At 43.0% G+C, this 22,301-nt stretch overlaps 2 protein-coding genes across 5 annotated transcripts in view; both read right to left on the minus strand.

Annotated features, from left to right (window-relative positions):
• Nucleotides 1-11,408, minus strand: part of LOC115187800 (intermediate filament family orphan 1) — a 32,140-nt gene extending 20,732 nt beyond the window's left edge. For all 4 annotated transcript variants that reach the window (XM_029746856.1, XM_029746849.1, XM_029746866.1 and 1 more), the window contains exons 1-2: nt 9,940-11,408; nt 2,002-2,062 (exon numbers count right to left, since the gene is read on the minus strand). In XM_029746856.1, coding sequence (XP_029602716.1) covers nt 2,002-2,062; nt 9,940-10,952 — 1,074 coding nt within the window. In that variant the 5' untranslated portion in view covers nt 10,953-11,408. The remainder of the gene's footprint in view (nt 1-2,001; nt 2,063-9,939) is intronic.
• Nucleotides 11,409-11,507: 99 nt separating this feature from the next.
• opn9 (opsin 9) lies at nt 11,508-21,998 on the minus strand. The gene is made up of 9 exons (XM_029746935.1): nt 21,977-21,998; nt 21,265-21,388; nt 19,781-19,931; nt 19,445-19,584; nt 13,896-14,034; nt 13,589-13,703; nt 13,186-13,266; nt 12,414-12,993; nt 11,508-12,288 (listed from the first exon to the last, which is right to left on the minus strand). The coding sequence occupies exons 1-9, from the start codon at nt 21,986-21,988 to the stop codon at nt 12,047-12,049; spliced, it is 1,584 nt and encodes a 527-aa protein (XP_029602795.1). The 5' UTR covers nt 21,989-21,998; the 3' UTR covers nt 11,508-12,046.
• Between the last annotated feature and the right edge of the window lie 303 nt (nt 21,999-22,301).

Raw genomic sequence — 22,301 nt, forward strand, 5'->3', positions numbered from 1 at the left:
CAGGCCAAAACTTGAGAAGATTCCAAACAGGAAGTGCCCTCTCTGACTATTTCTTGGCCTTCTTCCTGCTGTAACGTGACATTTTCTAACGCTCCCATAGGCTCTCAGAAGGAGCCAGAACGTTGAATGATGACTTTGCAGGCCATGGCTGAAAAACAGTAGCGCATTTGGATAGTGGTCGATCTGAGAACAATGAGACTGGGGGCGCGTGCACGAGACGACTCCATGTTTTTATTTTTTCGTCTTTGAACGAAAACAGGGTTTCCCGGTCTGAATATTATCGCTTTTTTACGAGAAAAATCGCATAAAAATTTATTTTAAACAGCGTTTGACATGCTTCGAAGTACGGTAATGGAATATTTAGAATTTTTTTGTATAACATAATGTCCTAGGATTGTCATCTGATGAAGATCATCAAAGGTTAGTGCTGCATTTAGCTGTGGTTTTGTTTTTTGTGACATTATATGCTAGCTTGAAAAATGGGTGTCTGATTATTTCTGGCTGGGTACTCTGCTGACATAATCTAATGTTTTGTAAAGCCTTTTTGAAATCGGACAGTGTGGTTAGATAAAGGAGAGTCTTGTCTTTAAAATGTAGAAAATAAAAACATGGTGTCGCCTCGTGCACGCGCCTCAGTCTCATTGTCCTCTGATCGACCACTATCCAAATGCGCTAATGTTTTTCAGCCAGGGGCTCCAAAGACATCATTCACCGGTTTGCCGCCTTCTGAGAGCCTATGGGAGCCGTAGGAAGTGTCACGTTACAGCAGAGATCCTCAGTTTTCAATAAAGAGAGTGTAGACGCCCAAGAAATGGTCAGAGACGGCACTTCCTGTAAGGAATCTTCTCAGGTTTTTGCCTGCCATATGAGTTCTGTTATACTCACAGACACCATTCAAACAGTTTTAGAAACTTTAGGGTGTTTTCTATCCAAAGCCAATAATTATATGCATATTCTAGTTTCTGGGCAGTAGTAATAACCAGATTAAATCGGGTACGTTTTTTATCCGGCCGTGCAAATACTGCCCCCTATCCCCAACAGGTTAACACTTTTTTGGTTACTACATGATTCCATATGTGTTATTTCATAGTTCTGATGTCTTCACTATTATTCTACAATGTAGAAAATAGTAAAAATAAAGAAAAACCCTTGAATGAGTAGGTGTTCTTAAACTTTTGACCGGTAGTGTATATTTCTTAACTCCATTCTTTTACTTTAGATTTGTGTGAATTGATGTGAATTGTTAGATATTACTGCACTGTTGGAGCTAGGAACACAAGCATTTCTCTACACCCCCAATAACATCTGCTTAATATGTATGTGACCAATAAAATTTGGAAGTAGGACGTACAAATGACTTTCAGATGTAACTCTGTCTGACGGGGACCAACGGTGTCATTTTGGGGAGTTGATATTGTTGCTGTAATTCACACATACTGAATGTGTGTAAGTAGCTACACCACTTCCTCAAATAGTTAACCATTTGGCTGTTTGATCATGACAGTCAGCTGCTTTCTATAACACGTATGACGAATGTCATGGGAGGAGCATCTAACTAGTAGGTTAGGGATTTGTACATAGTCTACAGTACAATTACCTTAGCTGATTATAAACATACTATATTAGGTTAGTGGTTTGCACACTATTCAACCAAGCTGTTTCACACAAGCAATTGTATTAGGTTGTTTGGCATGCGTCAGGGCAATGTGAATCGTGTCAACACCGCCAGAACCTCAGACACAGCGTCAGAGACAACACTGCGCTTCTGGCCCCGCGCCCTAAGTTACTGTATACATCAGTGAGGAGGGCCTTTGTGTCTACAAGCATTGAGCTCCTAAACATTTCAATGTAATGTCTTGTTGTCATGTTTGATATGCTGACACGGCTTTGTTCGTGTCCCTGCAAATCAACAGAGAACAAGTGTAACAGAAAGAGGGGATACATTTACCCCCTATGTATCAATCAATAAGAGAGGCCAGGCACACACACACACAGTGTTACCTCCTGTAGGTCTTCCATCTTCTGCTGCATGTCCACTCTGACAGTGTACTCCTCCTCCCACCTACACAACAAAAAGTAATGTGAAGTAAATGACACAGTAAAATGGCAACATCATAATAATAACTTAACTGTGTGTGTATGTGTCTGAAACCCCTGGTCCATGAATCTGGGCCCCAGGGTCAGACAGCACCATCCATCTAGTGAACAGTAATCTCATTAAAAGCCTGTATAGTTGACATGTTAGAACTACGATGGCTGATTCAGTGACTCTACACACCACACAGACCCCACAGCACAGCACTGCCATTTATAGAATTGCTGCTTAAAATGTACAATACTGCGACATGTCGGAGTCTTTACCAAACTGCTCTTAAAACAAATAGGAGGTTATATGGTGTACAGGGAGACGTTTTTTTGTGCCATTGTGCACACTGTTGGGATTGAGATAGATGGGTAAGGTGAGAGTGAGGGAGAGGGAGAGAGCGAGGGAAAGATGAGCTGAGCTCTCTTTGGAAGCCACCTCCCTTTTCCAGCAATCACAGCCTGCCGTGCAGAGTATACCGCATTGCAGATACTAGGTGGAGGGGAAGGCGCATGGCCGCATGCAGTTAGGGAGACAGAGAGGGAGAAAGAGATGATGTGGGGGAAGGGGGTTGAAGAAAGGAGAGTGGAGCTGGCAGTGGAGAGAGAGAGAGAGAGAGAGAGAGAGAGAGATAGAGGAGAGAGAGAGAATTTGGTATAGATCAGACATAACCTAACCCACTCTAATCAACTCATTAAAACAGGAGCATTTCCCATCTGGTTGGAAATAAATATGGAAATGATCTCAGAGAAAATGGTTGTCCTGTGTGGTACCTATATCTCCCCACAGATTAATGATGACAGCTTCTCCATCCTAGAGGGGGAGATCAACCCTCTCCAGGCCCAGAGACATGTACTAGTCTGTGGCCACCTAAAGCCAGAACCCGACACTCTTAGCAGACAGGGAGACAAACACCTACTTGGAGGTGACTGTATTCCCTCCCCAATATGCCCCCTAGACACAGCTGACAAAACAACCAACAAAAACAGGTCACAACTCCTGCAGCTCTGTTGCATGCTGGGTCTAGACATAGTCAATGGTAGGCTTCGAGGGGACTCCTACGGTAGGTACACCTACAGTTCCTCTCTTGGCAGTAGTACTGTAAACTACTTTATCACCGACATCAACCCAGAGTCTCTCGGAACGATCCCAGTCATCCCACTGACACCCCTATCAGATCACAGAAAAATCCCTATCTTCTTGAACAGAGAAATACTCAACCCAGACATTGAAGCTGAACAAACTACATGCTTTTAAGAAATGCTATAGATGGAAGGAGGGTAGTGTAGAAACCAAAAAACTATTGGCCAACAACAAATCCAATCCATCCTAGACAATTTCCAGGACAAAATGTTTCCCTGCAATAGTGAAGGTGTAAACGTAGCAGTAGGAAGCCTGGACACTATATTTGACCTATCAGCTAACATATCAAATTTAAATTCAAGCAGAATACCTAAGAAAACTAACAATGAGAAATGGTTTGATGAAGAACACAAAAACCTAAGAAAGAAATTGAGAAACCTATCCAACCAAAAACACAGAGACCCAGAAAACCTTAGCTTGCGCTTTCACGATGGTGAAACTCTAAAATAATACAGAAATACACTAAGAAAAAAGAAGGAACAGCATTTCAGAAATCAGCTCAATGTAATTGAAGAATCCATAGAATCAAATCACTTCTGGGAAAATTGGAAAACACTAAACAAACAACACGAAGAACTATCTATCCAAAATGGAGCTGTATGGATAAACCACTTCTCCAACCTTTTCAGTTGTATAACAAAGAACAAACAGCAAAAACATATATATGATCATTTACTAAACTTAGAATCAGCTATTAAAGACTACCAGAACCCACTGGACTCCAATTATATTGGATGAGCTACAGGCCTGTGGTGTTGATGGTATACTAAACTAAATGATTAAATATACAGACCACAAATTCAAATAGGTTATTCTTAAACTCTTCAACATTATCCTCAGCACTGGCATCTTCCCCAATATTTGGAACCAAGGTCTGATCATCCCAATCCACAAATGTGGAGACAAATTTGACCCCAATAATTATAGTGGAATCTGCTTCAACAGCAAGCTCTGAAAATTCCTCTGGACCATCATCAACAGCAGACTCCATCATTTCCTTGTATACACCATCCACACCCTTACTGACAAACGAACCAAAATAAAAGCAAAGTCTTCTCATGCTTTGTTGATTTCAAAAAAGCTTTTTGCAAAGGCACTAGAACAGCCTGCAGCACCTAGATCTTCTGCACAGATTCTGTCAGACTTGGGCCCTGAAAGTGAATCTCAGTAAGACAAAAATAATGGTGTTCCAAAAAAGGTCCAGAAGCCATGACAACAAATACAAATTCTATCTAGATAGTGTTGCCCTAGAGCACACAAATAGTTATGCCTACCTCGGCCTAAACATTCAGCACCACAGCTAACTTCCACAAGGCTGTGAACAATCTGAGAGACAAGGCAAGAAGGACCTTCTACCCCATCAAAAATAACATAAACCTTGACATCCCAATAAGAAATAGAACCCATTGCCCTCTATGGTTGTGAGGTCTGGGGTCCACTCACCAACCAAGAATTCACAAAATGGGACAAACACCCAATTGAGACTCTGCATGCAGAATCTTGCAAAAAATTACTTTGTGTGCAACGGAAAACCCCAAATAATGCATGCAGAGCAGAATGAGGACTATACCCACTAGTTATCAAAGTGCAGAAAAGAGATGTTCAATTCTACAAGCACCTAAAAGAAAGCGACGCCCACACATTACATCACAAAGCCCTCACCTACAGAGAGATGAACATAGAGAAGAGTCCCCTCAGCCAGCTGGTTCTGTGGCTCTGTTCACAAACACAAACAGACCCACAGAGCTCCAGGATAGCAACACAATTAGACCCAACCAAATTATGAGAAAGCAAAAGGATAACTATTTGACACACTGGAAAGAACCAACCAAAAAAACCGAGCAAACTGGATTCACATTTTTTTTAATTTCACCTTTATTTAACCAGGTAGGCCATTTGAGAACAAGTTCTCATTTACAACTGCGACCTGGCCAAGATAAAGCAAAGCAGTGCGACACAAACAACAACACAGAGTAACACATGGGATAAACACACGTATAGTCAATAACACAATAGAAAAATCTATATACAGTGTGTGCAAATGTAGTAAGATTAGGGAGGTAAGGCAATAAATAGGCCATAGTAGCAAAGTAATTACAGTTTAGCAATTAAACACTGGAGTGATAGGTATGCAGAAGATGAATGTGCAAGTAGAGATACTGGGGTGCAAAGGACAAAAGAAAAAAATATATATAAATAAATAACAATATGCGGATGAGGTAGTTGGGTGGGCTATTTACAGATGGGCTGTGTACAGGTGAAATGATTAGTAAGGCTCTGACAGCTGAATGCTATTTGGCCCTAAACATGGAGTACACAAAATGACCCAAAATGTACAGACTCAGTGAGCATAGCCTTGCTATTGACAGAGACCCCCATAGGCAGACCTGGCTATGTGCATAATGCACACAAAATGAGGTGGAAACTGAGCTGAACTTCCGAACCTCCTGCCAAATGTACGACCATATTAGAGACACATATTTCCCACAGATCATACGGACCCACAAAGAATTTGAAACAAATCAAACATTGATAAACTCCCATATCTGTTAGGTGAAATACCACAGTGTGCCATCACAGCAGCAAGATGTGTGGCCCGTTGCCATGAGAAAAGGGCAACAAGTGCAGCCCAAATAACATTGTAAATACCACCAATATTTATGTTGATTTATCTTCCCCTACAACCATATGCACATTGACATAACACTGTACATAGCTGATAATACAGTATAACACAAAAACATTTTTTAAATATTTTTCAAAACTTTGAGTGCAATGTTTACTGTTAATTTCTAATCGTTTTTGGTGACATTGTTTTATGTCTTCTCACTTCTTTGTTTACTGTTTGTCTCATTTGCTTTGGCAATGTAAACATGTTTCCCATGCCAATAAAGCCGCATTTGATTTGATGAGAGAGAGCAAGAAAGACAGAGACAGAGAGAGGTGGAGGGAGGGATGATAATACAGGACAGAGCAAGTCAGGAAAAGAAGGGAGGAGACAGTAAGAAGGGTACAGTGGTGTAAAGTACTTAAGTAAAAATACTTCAAAGTACTATCTAAGTAGTTTTTTGGGGTAACTTTTACTTCACTACATTCCTAAAAAAATGCATGTACTTTTTATTCCATAGATTTTCCCTGACACCCAAAAGTACTCGTTACATTTTGAATGCTTAGCGGACCAGAAATGGTCCAATTCATGCACTTATCAAGAGAAAATCCCTGGTCATCCCTACTGCCTCTGACCTGTCAGACTCACTAAACACAAATGCTTTGTTTCTGAATGATGTCTGAGTTAGAGGTCGACCGATTATGATTTTTCGACGCCGATACCGATTATTGGAGGACCAAAAAAAATACGATACCGATTAGATCGGACGATTTAGATTTATATAATATATATATATATAGTAAACAAAGAAGTGAGAAGACATAAAACAATGTCACCAAAAACGATTAGAAATTAACAGTAAACATTGCACTCAAAATATATATATATATTTGTAATAATGACAATTACAACAATACTGAATGATCAATGAACACTTTTATTTTAACTTAATATAATACATAAATAATATCAATTTAGTCTCAAATAAATAATGAAACATGTTCAATTTGGTTTAAATAATATAAAAACAAAGTGTTGGAGAAGAAAGTAAAAGTGCAATATGTGCCATGTAAAAAAGCTAACGTTTAAGTTCCTTGCTTAGAACATGAGAACATATGAAAGCTGGTGGTTCCTTTTAACATGAGTCTTCAATATTCCCAGTTAAGAAGTTTTAGGTTGTAGTTATTATAGGAATTATAGGACTATGTCTCTCTATACCATTTGTATTTCATATACCTTTGACTATTGGATGTTCTTATAGGCACTTTAGTATTGCCAGCCTAATCTCGGGAGTTGATAGGCTTGAAGTTATAAACAGCGCTGTGCTTCAAGCATTGCAAAGAGCTGCTGGCAAATGCAGGAAAGTGCTGTTTGAATGAATGCTTACGAGCCTGCTGCTGCCTACCACCGCTCAGTCAGACTGCTCTATCAAATCATAGACTTAATTATAATATAATAAAGACACAGAAATACAAGCCTTAGGTCATTAATATGGTCAAATCCGGAAACTATAATTTCGAAAACAAAACGTTTATTCTTTCAGTGAAATACAGAACCGTTCCGTATTTTATCTAACGGGTGGCATCCCTAAGTCTAAATATTGTTGTTACATTGCACAACCTTCAATGTTATGTCATAATTATGTAAAATTCTGGCAAATTAATTCCGGTCTTTGTTAGGAAGAAATGATCACACAGTTCGCAACGAGCCAGGCGGCCCCTGACTCTGCGTATACCCGGAGGCCCCTGACTCTGCATATACCCGGAGGCCCCTGACTCTGCATATACCCGGAGGCCCCTGACTCTGCATATACCCGGACTCTACTTGCACTGAATACAAGAGAAGTGACACAATTTCCCTAGTTAATATTGCCTGCTAACATGAATTTATTTTAACTACATATGCAGGTTTAATAAATATACTTGTGTACTGATTTTAAGAAAGGCATTGATGTTCATGGTTAGGTACATTTGTGCAACGAATGTGCTTTTTCGCGAATGAGCTTTTGTTAAATCATCACCCGTTTGGGGAAGTTGAAGTAGGCTGTGATCCAATGATAAATGAACAGGCACCGCATTGATTATAGGCAACGCAGAACACGCTAGTTAAACTAGTAATATCATCAACCATGTGTAGTTAACTAGTGATTATGTTAAGATTGATTGTTTTTTAAGACAAGTTTAATGCTTGCTAGGAACTTACCTTGGTCCTTTTGATGCTGCACTCGGTAACAGGTGGTCAGCCTGCCACGCAGTCTCCTCGTGGATTGCAATGTAATCGCCATAATCGGCATCCAAAAAGGCAGATTACCGATTGTTATGAAAACTTGAAACCGGCCCTAATTAAATCGGCCATGCCGTAGAACGACCTCTAGTCTGAGTGTTGGAGTGTGCCCCTGGCTATCTGTAAATTTACAAAAACATGAACAATTGTGCCATATGGTTTGCTTAATATAAGGAATTTAAAATTATTTATAATTTTACTTTTGATAGTTAAGTACAATTAAAACGAAATGCTGGGTGACTTTCACTTTTACTTGAGTAATTTCCTATTAAGGTATCTTTACTTTTAATCAAGTATGACAATTGGGTACTTTTTCCACCACTGGAGGGGTATGACAGAACTAGCCAATGAGAGAGCGGGAACAATGAATAGCATATGAATGGATAGATGGAGAGAACAAGGGACAGGGCAGGGAAGAGGAGAAGAGTGGAGAAGAGGGAGGGAAGGCGGTGTATCTTATACTGAAACTACCTCCTTGAAGTGAATGAATACTCCTGTGGGTTTCCCTCGCTCTATGTTTTGCCTGCAGGTAGATTTAACTGCATTACTACAACAACAGACTCATGACAGAGAGAACATTATTTCACTACACTGGAGGCCTAAATCACATCAATGACTGTATGGATGCTATCAGATATATGGATGTCTGAAGGTGAGACAAGCCTGGACTTGACTCACTTGGAGGTGGCAGTAAGGTCACATGCCTCATGAAATCACAATAAACAAACAAAACAGCCACAAACACACACTTGTCCCAGGTCCTCCCGATCACAAACCAATCCCTGACCCTACCCAGCCTTCCTAATGGGACATACATGCTTGTCTATCACCTTACATTCATTGGGTATGGCATTTTCGCTGAGATATGTTTAACCAAATCAACTTATGGTCATACCTTCAGCATAGATCATGTCTATGTGACCTGTGCAGCGTGAATCGAAGCCTCAGCCCTGCTGTTACTAGTGCCACAAATCAGCGGTCTGGGTACTAGTTCTGTCACAGAATACAAACTGCAGCCATTTCAAATGTGCAGAGGTGCACTATGGTATCTGTATCAGATTCCTGGGACTGTGTTTGGCCCATGCCCCTGTTTTTCATAAGGTGAATGCACCAATTTGTAAGTCGCTCTGGATAAGAGCATCTGCTAAATGACTTAAATGTTAAATGTTAAAGGGGCGCTAAGCAGATATTCCTTCCCCAAGCCAAACCATAAGTCAAATCTTCAAGTACTTGAGCTGTGCTTGATTTATATATAGTTTGCCTGGTTCCAATGGAATAGTCCCAAAAGTACAAAATCAATGCAGTAATCCCAAAAGTACAAACCACTAAATCAAGCATACCCTGACCTAGATCTGGAGTCCACCAACTAGTGGGAAACTCAAGAGTTCAAAGGTCTTTGAACTTGAAAAGCATTGGTGTGATTGTTGAAACAGAGCCTTCCTGTGTTGGATCTCAGTTAAATGACTTCATTCTGAGTCAGTTATGGTCTGATAATGTTTGGTATTTCACCCAGCTGCCCTTTGACTGAAGGCCCTTTGCCTCTCTAGCCATAAGAATGGTGTGGGCTGTGGCAGAAATAGACAGAACACAGGCAGGGCACAGCTGCTCTGAAAGGCCATCCGTTGCAGTAGGGCCTTCCACTTCACCCAAGTAGCATGAGCAAAATAATACATGTACGCCTATTATAGTTACATCAACTGACTTTTGCCAAGAGACATTTAATCACAACTCTAGGTCCCCGTGCGCCTTTACACCCTTCAGACAAACACGTTAATTAGGCCTTACGTTGGTGAATAAATCAACCAACGTTGATCCTATTTACCTGCGTTTGTACTCGTCTCTCTCCCTCTTGACTTTGGCCAGGACGTTGTACAGGGCTCTGATCTCCGGGGTAATGGTATCAATCTGGACCCCGACCCCGTCTGGCTGGACCCAGGACACACCGGGGCTGGTGACGCGCGTCTCCACGCCAGAACCGAGCTTGTGGGTATGGTTGTAGGACCAGATAGTACCGGGGAGGAACCGGGGAGGCGGGTTGGTGGGGGTTCCAGTGCCAGTACTGAAAAACGTTTTCCCGTTGGTGATTGAATTGGACCCGGCAGGAGAGTCGATTGTCGGGGTTGATAGGCTTACCGTGATGGTCGGATTCTGATTCGGTTCGGTGGGGTTTGTTTCAGCTTTATTGTTGGACTCAAGCGTGAGGACAGTGTTGAGGGCAGGTGTGAAGAGGGTAGTGGGTCGTCTCGCGGAGTTGTTGGTGTTTTGGAAAGGGAGTGACCCGGGCCTGAGCGGGATAGTTCCCACAAACCCGGTCTGTACACCTGTTTCTTGGGTATGGGCCCTTCTAGCACTTTCAGAACAACTTCCATCACAGCTGTTCTTCGCACCCAACGCCTGTTGTAGTTGTTTCTCTAAAATCTTATTCCTTCGCTCAAGTTCATGCACTTTGGCCAGAAAGCATCGGAAGCGTAAGTTCAGAGTCTTTAGGACACTGATATTGGAGCCCAGGTCGTTCCTCAGGGCCATCGCTGCAGGAGGTTGGGGCACAGACCGATGATAAGAGTGGTTATTATGGTTCAGATGCAGGTAAGCTTGTGAGGATGTGGTGAAATCGAACCCTGGCAGAGTCTCCGTGCCCGGTCCGGGATGGTCGCCCAGGAAGAAAGATGTCGGGTCGGGCGAGCAGAATACGGCTTCGGGCAGAAGGCCTGAGGGGGAATCCGGATGACTCAGTCCTCCTTGGTTCTGCTGCTGTTGATGTTGGAGAAGCGAGTTCGCCCCTAACAAAGGATTCATGCTATGGTATGGAAAACTAAAGCGCTGCAGATCTGGCATGAACACGGATGGTAATTTTCTCCGTATAAAATCACAAAAATAAAATAATGACAGGCTGAAGGTTGACTTGTTGTTGGATACCAGACGTATCCGTGACGGTCCACCTTTACCTGGTTACGTAACTGTTTCTAATTACGAATGTTATCCTCGATTTATCTCCGGTCGGTCTAAAGAGGCTCGTGGAATAAGTTCCCTCTCTCTTCCCGTCTCGCTTTGTTGCTGGATAACGGTCGCCCCAAAAACAAATGCCGAATAGGCCGGTCCGACGGCTATGCGCAGGCGACAACACTCAAATGTATTTCAGAAAAGTAATGTTTTGGTATACAGCCTATATGAGAGAAAGTACTGTTAAATGCTGCAAATCTCTAATGTATTAAAAATAAATCCAATGTCTTCCGTCAACGCTTATCTGGCTCAAAGTGACCACAAGACACAACAAGTGCTGCGGGATTTGGAGAGCAGGGAAACTACCGTAAATACACAAGTAGCTGGTTTTCTGCCCAGTAGGCTACGATCAGTTCCATAAGACCTCTTAAACTCCTAGTTCACAATTTGGGGTGGTGTTATCAGGAACATTTACGCTTGTGAATGTAATTTTATGGTCACACCATAGGCAACAAGATTTTCCCACTTGGCTCGATTTTATTTTGTTACAAAATACACACATACAATTTGACACACTATTCTATTGTGTGAAACTATAATGTGAACCATAACCCACAGGCCTATCAGGACAGTGTTGACAAAGACAAAAAAACTACAAACTAGACTAAACTAAAAGATGGAATACTATTTTCAAAACTGCAGCAGACATCTTTGTTGGTGCTTAGATATAAAGGTAAAATATAAAGGTAAAATACACACAATATGTAAAAATACAACATAGTGTATATTTTACATACCATAATTTCTGGTTATATAATAATACTATTGTTTTGGCTACATTTAAAAAAGAGTCACTACTCAAAACACTCACTATGATACAATACTCTCGTTGTTCTTACACAAAACATGTTTTATTTTAAAGCTGTTTTTAAAGAGGTCTCTGCTCCTAAACACCGCCATCCTCTCAACATCTCTTATCTCTCCCTCTATCACTCGGTCAGCAGACTACTAGAGGTGGAACCCAGCTCTCTCTCTGTCTCTCTCCCTGCCTCGCTCAGACTCTGCCCGTCCATGTTGACCTGTGTGTCCTGCGAGGCCACGCCCAGGGCGTCCCACCCCACCGAGATGGTGTCGCCAGCCCTCTCTTTCTTCCCCAACTCCACCATGGGCATGGCCTTGGGCTTGCTCCTCCCTCGCCAGCTGTGGCAGTAGGAGAGGCTGCCTTTGGGGGCTGAGGAGAGAAAGAGGAGAGAGAAGAAAGAAAGGAGGAGAGAGAGAAAGAAAGTGAGAGAGAGAGAGTTATCAATCATTCTGCACCTGTCCAGTCCACACCTGTAGCTATGAAAGACTCCTTACTACTGTCAGAGTAGCTCCCTCCTCTTCCCCGCATTCTCCTCCTCTCCCCGTTCTGTCTCCCAAACAGTATGTCGTACACGTCCTCTCTGAACTCCTTGTTCATGATCTGGTAGATGAAGGGGTTAATCATGCAGTGAGACTTGGCGAACATTGCTGGTATCAGAGACACCATAGGTGGCAGGCAGGACACCGGCCGGTTGCTCCCTGTCTCCGACTCCCCCTCCTGGCCTGGGGCTGAACTGCGTGTGGAAGCAGCAGACAGACTGTGGCCTAAGCCATAAAAGGAGTAGGGATCTGGGTTGGTCACATCCCGCAAGGATTCTCCAGGGTCGTAGTAGACACTTCCGTAGTTGCTTCCATAGTTTTCCGTGGAGGTCCAATTGAGGAGACCCATAATGTTGGGGATGTTTGGGAAGGCTGAGGCCATCCCGGTAGATCCTCCAGTCCCCATGGAGGGGCCTCCTCCCTGCATGGCCTCCCCGGCCCCATGCTCCTCCTTGGGGGCCAAGGCGGAGTAGAGGGAGACAATGGCATAGGGAGTCCAGGATAAGAGGAAGGTGGAGCACACCACAGCTGCTATCTGGGACAGACAGACAATAGATGAAACAACAGAAAGATATAATGTGCTGTCTGTACTTACACACTTGTTACAATGTTAATACAAAAGTTATTCTCTGGTAGTTCCTCTGCCTGGAATAAAGCAGATGTTACGACATCTTTCATTTCAAGCCAGTAACTAAGCTTCTTCTAACATAGTCTGTTTTCCACATACCTTTGTGAGTCTCAGGTCTTTGCTGGTGTGAGTGACAGTTGAGGAGGGAATAGATGCCAGAGCGCGACTAGAACGGTAAACCTACACAGAGAGACATGACAGTAAACACAAACTTCAACCGTCACTGACCACAAACAAATACACAAGGGCCACGCTGCTAGACTACCAGTTGGCTACAGCTATTGAGTCCACCATCACGGTAATAGATCATGCTTGCTGGACTGTACTCAGCATGCATTCCATACGTTATAGTGTGCCCCACTCAGAATATGCCAGGACAATTGATTGATTGACAATCATTGAGTTACATGGCATGCTGTTTTTTGCAGAGTCTGAGTTGAGTTCCCTGGACTCTCCCCTACTGAATCAGCCATTTTGTGCAGCTGGGTGCAGTTTCTCTCACCGTCAGCAGAATGGTCATGTAGGAGGCGACGATGGTCAGTGTGGGGAGAAAAAAGCACATGATCAGGATCAGCAAGATGTAGACCCTGTCGATCAAAGATGACCTCATCCCCCACCTCAAAGAAAAGAGGAAGAAGAAGATGTATATTTAGAGAGAATACTTTTATTACCTCGTACCCAGGCTCAATTGCTGCTGCTGGATGAGATGAATGCTTTAATAACTGCAGACATTCTCACACACACACACACACACACACACACACACACACACATCAAAACAGAGTCTAATAAGAGAGAGTCAGCAGTACCAGTTGATGGTGCAGCTGGTCCCAAAGGGTTCTGGTCCGTAGCTGCCGAAGCCGAAGACAGGCAGGGAGGCCCAGAACAGAGAGTAGGACCACACCAGTCCTATGGACATGGACATGTGACGTCTCTCGATCCACTGACCTGATAGAGAGATATGGAGGAATTTTATTTCACCATTATTTATTCTCATTGGCTTAGATCTATTTTTTTGAGAGACACCTGATAGTCCAGCATGTACTATATTATAAACAGACACATAGGAAAGGGATATGAATAAAGTGAAGCACGTTGTTTGATTGACCACTAATTAGTAAATAAGAAATAGGATTGGTGTATGAAGCGTGTAATGAATACATGTATTTTTCTTTATTTTAGCAGAGAGTCTCGTTGAGACCAAGGTATCTGTTGCAAGTGAGCCCTGAAAATGGATGCTAGTAGTCTAAATGGTTGTGTGTGATATTTACGGTTTTCTATTTCTTTATGTAGTGTTGCATGTTGGTAGCCCAGACATTAACCCTGCCTGACAACTACCCTTCCCCTTCCTTTTTAAAAATGTGTTACCTTTATTTAACTAGGCAAGTCAGTTAAGAACAAATTCTTATTTTCAAAGACGGCCTAGGAAAAGTGGGTAAACTGCCTTGTTCAGGGGCAGAACGACAGATTTTTACCTTGTCAGCTCAGGGATTCAATCTTGCAACCTTTCGGTTACTAGTCCAACACTCTAACCACTAGGCTCTAACCACTAGGCCACCTTCCCTTTCCTATAGCTACCTGCATGACTACCCCCCTATACAATAACATCATTGCTGCCTAGTGTCTACGTAACCGAAAAGTCATCAAGATCAAGCTGGACTCTGGACCAATTAAAAATCTTAAAAACTGCTCTAATAGTGCCCCCAATTACCTCTACAACGTGGGCTTGAAGAAAGAGTCGGACATAGAGACAGATTATAAACTACACTACATGACCAAAGGTATGTGGACACCTGCTCGTCCAACATCTCATTCCAAAATCATGGGCATTGGTATTGGTATTTTTGGTATTTTATTTGGATCCCCATTAGCTGTTGCAAAAGCAGCAGCTACTCTTCCTGTGGTCCACACAAAACATGAAACATAATACAGAACATCAATAGACAAGAACAGAACTACATTAAAAAAATTAAAAGGCACACGTAGCCTACATATCAATGCATACACACAAACTATCTAGGTCAAATAGGGGAGAGGCGTTGTGCCGTGAGGTGTTGCTTTATCTGTTTTTTGAAAACAGGTTTGCTGCTAATTTGAGCAATATGAGAACGAAGGAAGTTCCATGCAATAAGGGCTCTATATAATACCGTACGCTTTCTTGAATTTGTTCTGGATTTGGGGACTGTGAAAAGACCCCTGGTGGCATGTCTGGTGGGATAAGTGTGTGTGTCAGAGCTGTGTGTAAGTTGACTATGCAAACAGTTTGGGATTTTCAACACATTAATGTTTCTTATTAAGTGAAGTGATGCAGTCAGTCTCTCCTCAACTCTTAGCCAAGAGAGACTGGAATGCATCATATTTATATCAGCCCACCTGATTACAATGAAGAGCAAAATGTGCCGCTCTGTTCTGGGCCAGCTGCAGCTTAAATAGGTCTTTACTTGCAGCACTGGACCACATGACAAATATGGAGTTGGAGTTGATGGTCCCCCTTTGCTGCTATAACAGCCTCCACTCTTCTGGGAAGGCTTTCCACTAGATGTTGTAACATTGCTGCAGGGACTTGCTTCCATTCAGCCACAATAGCATTAGTGAGGTCTGGCACTGATGTTGGATGATTAGGCCTGACTCGCAGTCGGTGTTCCAATTCATCACAAAGGTGTTCTATGGGGTTGAGGTCAGGGCTCTGTGCAGGCCAGTCATGTTCTTCCACACCGATCTCAACAAACCATTTCTGTATGGACCTCGCTTTGTGCATGGTAGCATGGTAGCATTAACCGAGGAACTCAATTTAACCTTGCGCAATACCCTAGATGCAGTTGCACCCCTAAAAATTAAAAACATCTGTCATACGAAACTAGCTCCCTGGTATACAGAAAATACACGAGCTCTGAAACAAGCTTCCAGAAAATTGGAACGGAAATAGCGCCACACCAAACTGGAAGTCTTCCGACTAGCTTGGAAAGACAGTACCGTGCAGTATCGAAGAGCCCTCACTGTTGCTCGATCATCCTATTTTTCCAACTTAATTGAGGAAAATAAGAACAATCCGAAATTTCTTTTTGATGCTGTCGCAAAGCTAACTAAAAAGCAGCATTCGCAAATGGAGGATGGCTTTCACTTCAGCAGTAATACATTTATGAACTTCTTTGAGGAAAATATCATGATCATTAGAAAGCAAATTACGGACTCCTCTTTAAATCTGGGTATTCCTCCAAAGCTCCATTGTCCTGAGTCTGCACAACTCTGCCAGGACCTAGGATCAAGGGAGATACTAAAGTGTTTTAGTACTATATCTCTTGACACAATGATGAAAATAATCATGGCCTCCAAACCCTCAAGCTGCATACTGGACCCTATTCCAACTAAACTACTGAAAGAGCTGCTTCCTGTGCTTGGCCCTCCTATGTTGAACATAATAAACGGCTCTCTATCCACCGGATGTGTACCAAGCTCACTAAAAGTGGCAGTAATAAAGCCTCTCTTGAAAAAGCCGAATCTTGACCCAGAAATTATAAAAACCTATCGGCCTATATCGAATCTTCCATTCCTCTCAGAAATTTGAGAAAAAGCTGTTGCACAGCAACTCACTGCCTTCCTGAAGACAAACAATGTATACGAAACGCTTCAGTCTGGTTTTAGACCCCATCATAGCACTGAGACTGCACTTGTGAAGGTGGTAAATGACCTTTTAATGACGTCAGACTGAGGCTCTGCATCTGTCCTCGTGCTGCTAGATCTTAGTGCCGCTTTTGATACCATCGATCACCACATTCTTTTGGAGAGATTGGAAACCCAAATTGGTCTACATGGACAAGTTCTGGCCTGGTTTAGATCTTATCTGTCGGAAAGATATCAGTTTGTCTCTGTGAATGGTTTGTCCTCTGACAAATCAATTGTAAATTTCGGTGTTCCTCAAGGTTCCGTTTTAGGACCACTATTGTTTTCACTATATATTTTACCTCTTGGGGATGTCATTCGAAAACATAATGTTAAATTTCACTGCTATGCGGACGACACACAGCTGTACATTTCAATGAAACATGGTGAAGCCCCAAAATTCTTCAGTAGGTCCTATGATTAAGTATAGTCTGGCCCAGGAGTGTGAAGGTGAACGGAAAGGCTGGAGCAACGAACCGCCCTTGCTGTCTCTGCCTTGCCGGTTCCCCTCTTTCCACTGGGATTCTCTGCCTCTAACCCTATTACAGGGGATGAGTCACTGACTTACTGGTGTTCTTCCATGCCGTCCATGGGAGGGGTGCGTCACTTGAGTGGGTTGAGTCACTGACGTGGTCTTCCTGTCTGGGTTGGCACCCCCCCTTGGGTTGTGCCATGGCGGAGATCTTTGTGGGCTATACTCGGCCTTGTCTTCAGACGGTAAGTTGGTGGTTGTAGACATCCCTCTAGTGGTGTGGGGGCTGTGCTTTGGCAAAGTGGGTGGGGTTATATCCTGCCTGTTTGGCCCTGTCCGGGGGTATCATCGGATGGGGCCACAGTGTCTTCTGATCCCTCCTGTCTCAGCCTCCAGTATTTATGCTGCAGTAGTTTATGTGTCGGGGGGCTAGGGTCAGTCTGTTACATCTGGAGTATTCTCTTGTCTTATCCGGTGTCCTGTGTGAATTTAAATATGCTCTCTCTAATTCTCTCTTTCTCTCTTTCTTTCTCTCGGAGGACCTGAGCCCTAGGACCATGCCTCAGGACTACCTGGCATGATGACTCCTTGCTGTCCCCAGTCCACCTGGCCATGCTGCTGCTCCAGTTTCAACTGTTCTGCCTGCGGCTACGGAACCCTGACCTGTTCACCGGACGTGCTTGTTGCACCCTCGACAACTACTATGATTATTATTATTTGACCATGCTGGTCATTTATGAACATTTTAACATCTTGACCATGTTCTGTTATAATATCCACCCGGCACAGCCAGAAGAGGACTGGCCACCCCTCATAGCCTGGTTCCTCTCTAGGTTTCTTCCTAGGTTTTTGGCCTTTCTAGGGAGTTTTTCCAAGGGAGTTTTTCCTAGCCACCGTGCTTCTTTCACATGCATTGCTTGCTGTTTGGGGTTTTAGGCTGGGTTTCTGTACAGCACTTTGAGATTTCAGCTGAAGTACGAAGGGCTATATAAATAAATTTGATTTGATTTGATTTGATTGTCATGCTGAAACAGGAAAGGGCTGCCACAAAGTTGGAAGCAGAAGAATTGTCTAGAATATCATTGTATGCTGTAGCATTAAGATTTCCCTTCAGTGGAACTAAGGGGCCTGAACCATGAAAAAAAACAACCTGACCATTATTCCTCCTCCACCCACACAGTTGGCACTATGCATTTGGGCAGTTAGCGTTCTCCTGACATCCACCAAACCAAAATTAGTTCATCGGACTGCAAAATGGTGAAAAGTTTACACTGCTCCAGAGTCCAATGGCAGCAAGCTTTACTCCACTCCAGCCAACGCTTGGCCATGGAAACCCATTTCATGAAGCTCCGGACAAACAGTTATTGCACTGACTTTGCTTCCAGAGGCAGTTTGGAACTCGGTAGTGTGTGTTGCAACAGAGGACAGACGATTTTTACGCGCGACACGCTTCAGCACTTGGCAATCCCGTTCTGTGAGCTTGTGTGGCCTACCCCTTCACACTTCACTTTCACTTCACAATAACAGCACTTACAATTGACCTGGACAGCTCTAGCAGGGCAGAAATTTGATGAACTGACTTGTTGGAAATGTTGGCATCTTATGACGGTGCCACATTGAAAGTCACTGAGCTCTTCAGTAAGGCCATTCTACTGTCAATGTTTGTCTATGGAGATTGCATGGCGGTGTGCTCAATTTTATACACCTGTCAGCAACAGGTGTGGCTAAAATAGCCGAATCCACTCATTTGAAGGGGTGTCCACATACTTTTGTATATGTAGTGTATGTTTAGATTAGATCATTGAATGCAGAGGTTCTGTTCTATATTCTGTTTAAAATCAATTATCTGACGTGCTCAGTATAAAGGGCATATTCAAAGCAAGGGCCTTGTTTATGCTCTGACCCACTGACTAAAGCCTCAGGGAAAACCAAGAAGTCAATGAGGCCACTAAAAGGGGTCAACAACATCCTTTTGTGTCACCCCTTTTGTTCTCTCAATTGAGTATCAGACATGTATTTCATGTCATGGAAAGTTTGAAAAAATATAAAATAAGGATGAAAGACAAATGTAGCCTACGGAAGCTAAATGTTTTTGGGATTCAACAACACTATCATTGTCTTCCCAAGGGAAAATATGTAAGAAATGTATAAAATGAAGAATATAATAAGTATGTACACACATGACTCAAAAAGACAGCAAAAAGGAATGAAGGGAATCCCACTGACCGTATCTGAAGCTGCAGATCTTGAGGCAGCGGTCCAGAGAGATGAGACAGGTGGTGATGAGGGAGCCGATCCCAAAAACAAAGCCCTGCAACCCGTACCACAGGCACCCTGCTTCCCCAAACACCCAGCCATGGGACACACTGGTGGACCAGAGGAGTTAATGACCTGATAATGATTGACCAATGGAACACTAAGCACTTTGTCTGATTCATGGGATGTGAGTGTTAACTGTCAATTGTTTTGGATAAAAGACACCTGTACCATATCATTCTGTCTACTTTGATATTCATACTATCAGTATGGGGGATTGAAGATTGGTCGACAGGAATCGCTCACCTGGAAATGATGAGGCATGGCGCCCCCAAGAGGCTGTATCCAAAATCACAGATGGCCAGGTTGATGGTCATGAGTTCTGGTGGTCTGAGTTTCTTCTTCTTTCTACAGTAAACCAACAGCACTATGCCATTCCCAACCACTGACACTACACCTGGAGAAGAAGGGAGGAGAGAAGGAAGAGAGGAGCGGGGAGATAAGAGGTTTGAAGCGACGGGGAGAGAGAGAAAGATAGAAGTACAGAGACAGACCAGCTCACTGTGCGTTCTTGGGTATAACAAGGATCAGTAAACCGCCAGTCATTTAATATTTCAACCTCTGCTACCTTCCTGACCCCCTCAACCCACTATTAGGCTTAGAAAGCATCGGGGAACCAATCCAAAGTGAATAAATGTTATAGCTGAATCGACATGATTGCTTGCTGGCTGGCTAGTGGGGTGCAGGGTGCTGTTCATAGCCTCATTTGATTTGTTGTGTAGGTAATTATTGGGAGCAACAGGTATGGAATGTTCCATGCTGTGGTTCCTCATGTGTATCCTCTCCTCTCTTCTTTCCTCTCTCCTTTTCTCTCACCTTTCCTCTCTTCTTTCCACTCTCCTCTCTCATTTCCTCTCTCATCTCTCTATGTATCCTCTATCCTTTCATCTCTCCTCTGTCCTTTATGTATCCTCTCTCCTTTCCTTTCTCCTCTGTCCTCTCTCCTTTCCTCTCTCTATGTATCCTCTCTCCTTTCCACTCTCCTCTCTATGTGTCCTCTCCTCTCTGGTGTGACCCTGGGGTTGCTATGTTAATACACTTTGTATTCAGTCTGTCTACACAGCTCCATAAAGGAAACAGTCACAGAGAGTTAGATCACTGACTGACTTGATCAGAAATGTTGATCTGATGGATGACAGATCTGTGTTGAAACAAAGTAAACCCATTCAGCCATCTGTGTGGGCTCTGGATTCTGATGATTAAGATGTGAAAAGCTGTTGCCCAGCTTATATATCGAAAACCTTTCAGTCCTTTGGGATCAAATTCGATTTTGTTCATATTGTTTTTAAGTCTTGATTTATCTGAACAGAATTTCACCCCCATAAATATACCTTAAGCCAAGCCTAATTCTTCTACACTGTAGAGATTATGTTTATGATTATTTTACCAGTGAGTTACTCAGGAGGAATACCAACCAAACTCTAATGTTAACTGACACCAACACTGAATCACTCATCTGTGATAAGGAGAGATGCCTAATTTCAAATCAACCAACAACCCTGAGCCTCTATACCCAAGTCTCTAGACACTTGTATAGATCTGAAATTATTTGATGTAGTATGGTAATATCTCAAACTTGCCCTTTACGCTTTGAGGATTTTTCACCATATTGCTTATAGTACACATACTGTAAAATCCAATCCTTTCAAATCTCTATCAGTGGTTAAAGAGTATAGGGGTATAGTGGCTAGGGGTGAATGTGTTATAGGCAGATGGTAGATTTGACTCACCTGTGAGGATGAGGAAGATGGCGACTCCCAGGTCAGTGCTGGGGGAGAGGTGAGAAAGGAAGGCAGGAGGGATGGAGGATGGGACAGAGCCCCCCCACGAGCCATTCCCTCCCAGAGACATCAACTGGTGGAGAAAATAAGACAGAGAGAGAGATTTTACTGTAAAGCCCAGTAGATAGAAGAGGTCAAAAGAGAGAGGAGGAGAGTAACGTACTGAGACAGAGAACGTGCTAGAAAGTGGAAGGTAAGAGGTTTTAACCGCCTAGACATGCACAGAAAAACAGAGAGTTAGAGGTGTTCAATTCCCTGTAGTATTAGCTAATCTGGATATAGACAGAGAAAGAGAGAGAGAGAGAGAGACGGCAATGCTGGGGTAGTTATATATTGATGGAGAGAGCAAAAAAAGAGGAGAGAGGAGAGCGGAGAGAAGATTGGAAAGGGTAGAGGAGAGCAGAGAGGGTAGGGGAGAAGAGAGGGGAGACGGGGTGAGTCTTACAGACAGAAATGTGTAAAAGTAAGAAGTGCACAATCAGGAGAAAAGTGGAGAATTGGAAAAGCAGGAAGAGAAAAAGAGAGACAGCCAATTGAAACACACACAACTATTATCACAGAATCAAACTCACTGTTCAGTTCAAAGCTGAAATGCGATCACACACACTAATGAGAAATCAACAGGTGACACACACACACCAAGAGGAGCATTCTTACTCACCTTCCTCTTCATCTGTCAACCTGCCCCTCTCTACCTCTATTTTTTACTTCCTATCTCACTCTTTTGTTCAGTCTGTCTGTGTTGTGAGTTAAGCTCTTTTTTAAATCTTAAGCCTCTGTCAATTTTTGTGCTCTATTTCTGAGAAGAGTAAATCAACTTGCTGTCGACAGTCTGGCGGAGAAATGATCAGTGAGTGCGTGGTCCGAAATGGCACACAGAGGGAAAATAAATGGAAGGATCTGAGCCTTTTGACCTCCCTCTCTCTCTCTCTCTCTCTCTCTCTCTCTCTCTCCTACTCTCTCACTCTCATCAATCTCTTTCTCTC

The sequence above is a fragment of the Salmo trutta genome, chromosome 3 (genome assembly GCF_901001165.1).
Source record: "Salmo trutta chromosome 3, fSalTru1.1, whole genome shotgun sequence".
In the NCBI taxonomy this organism is placed as follows: domain Eukaryota; kingdom Metazoa; phylum Chordata; class Actinopteri; order Salmoniformes; family Salmonidae; genus Salmo; species Salmo trutta.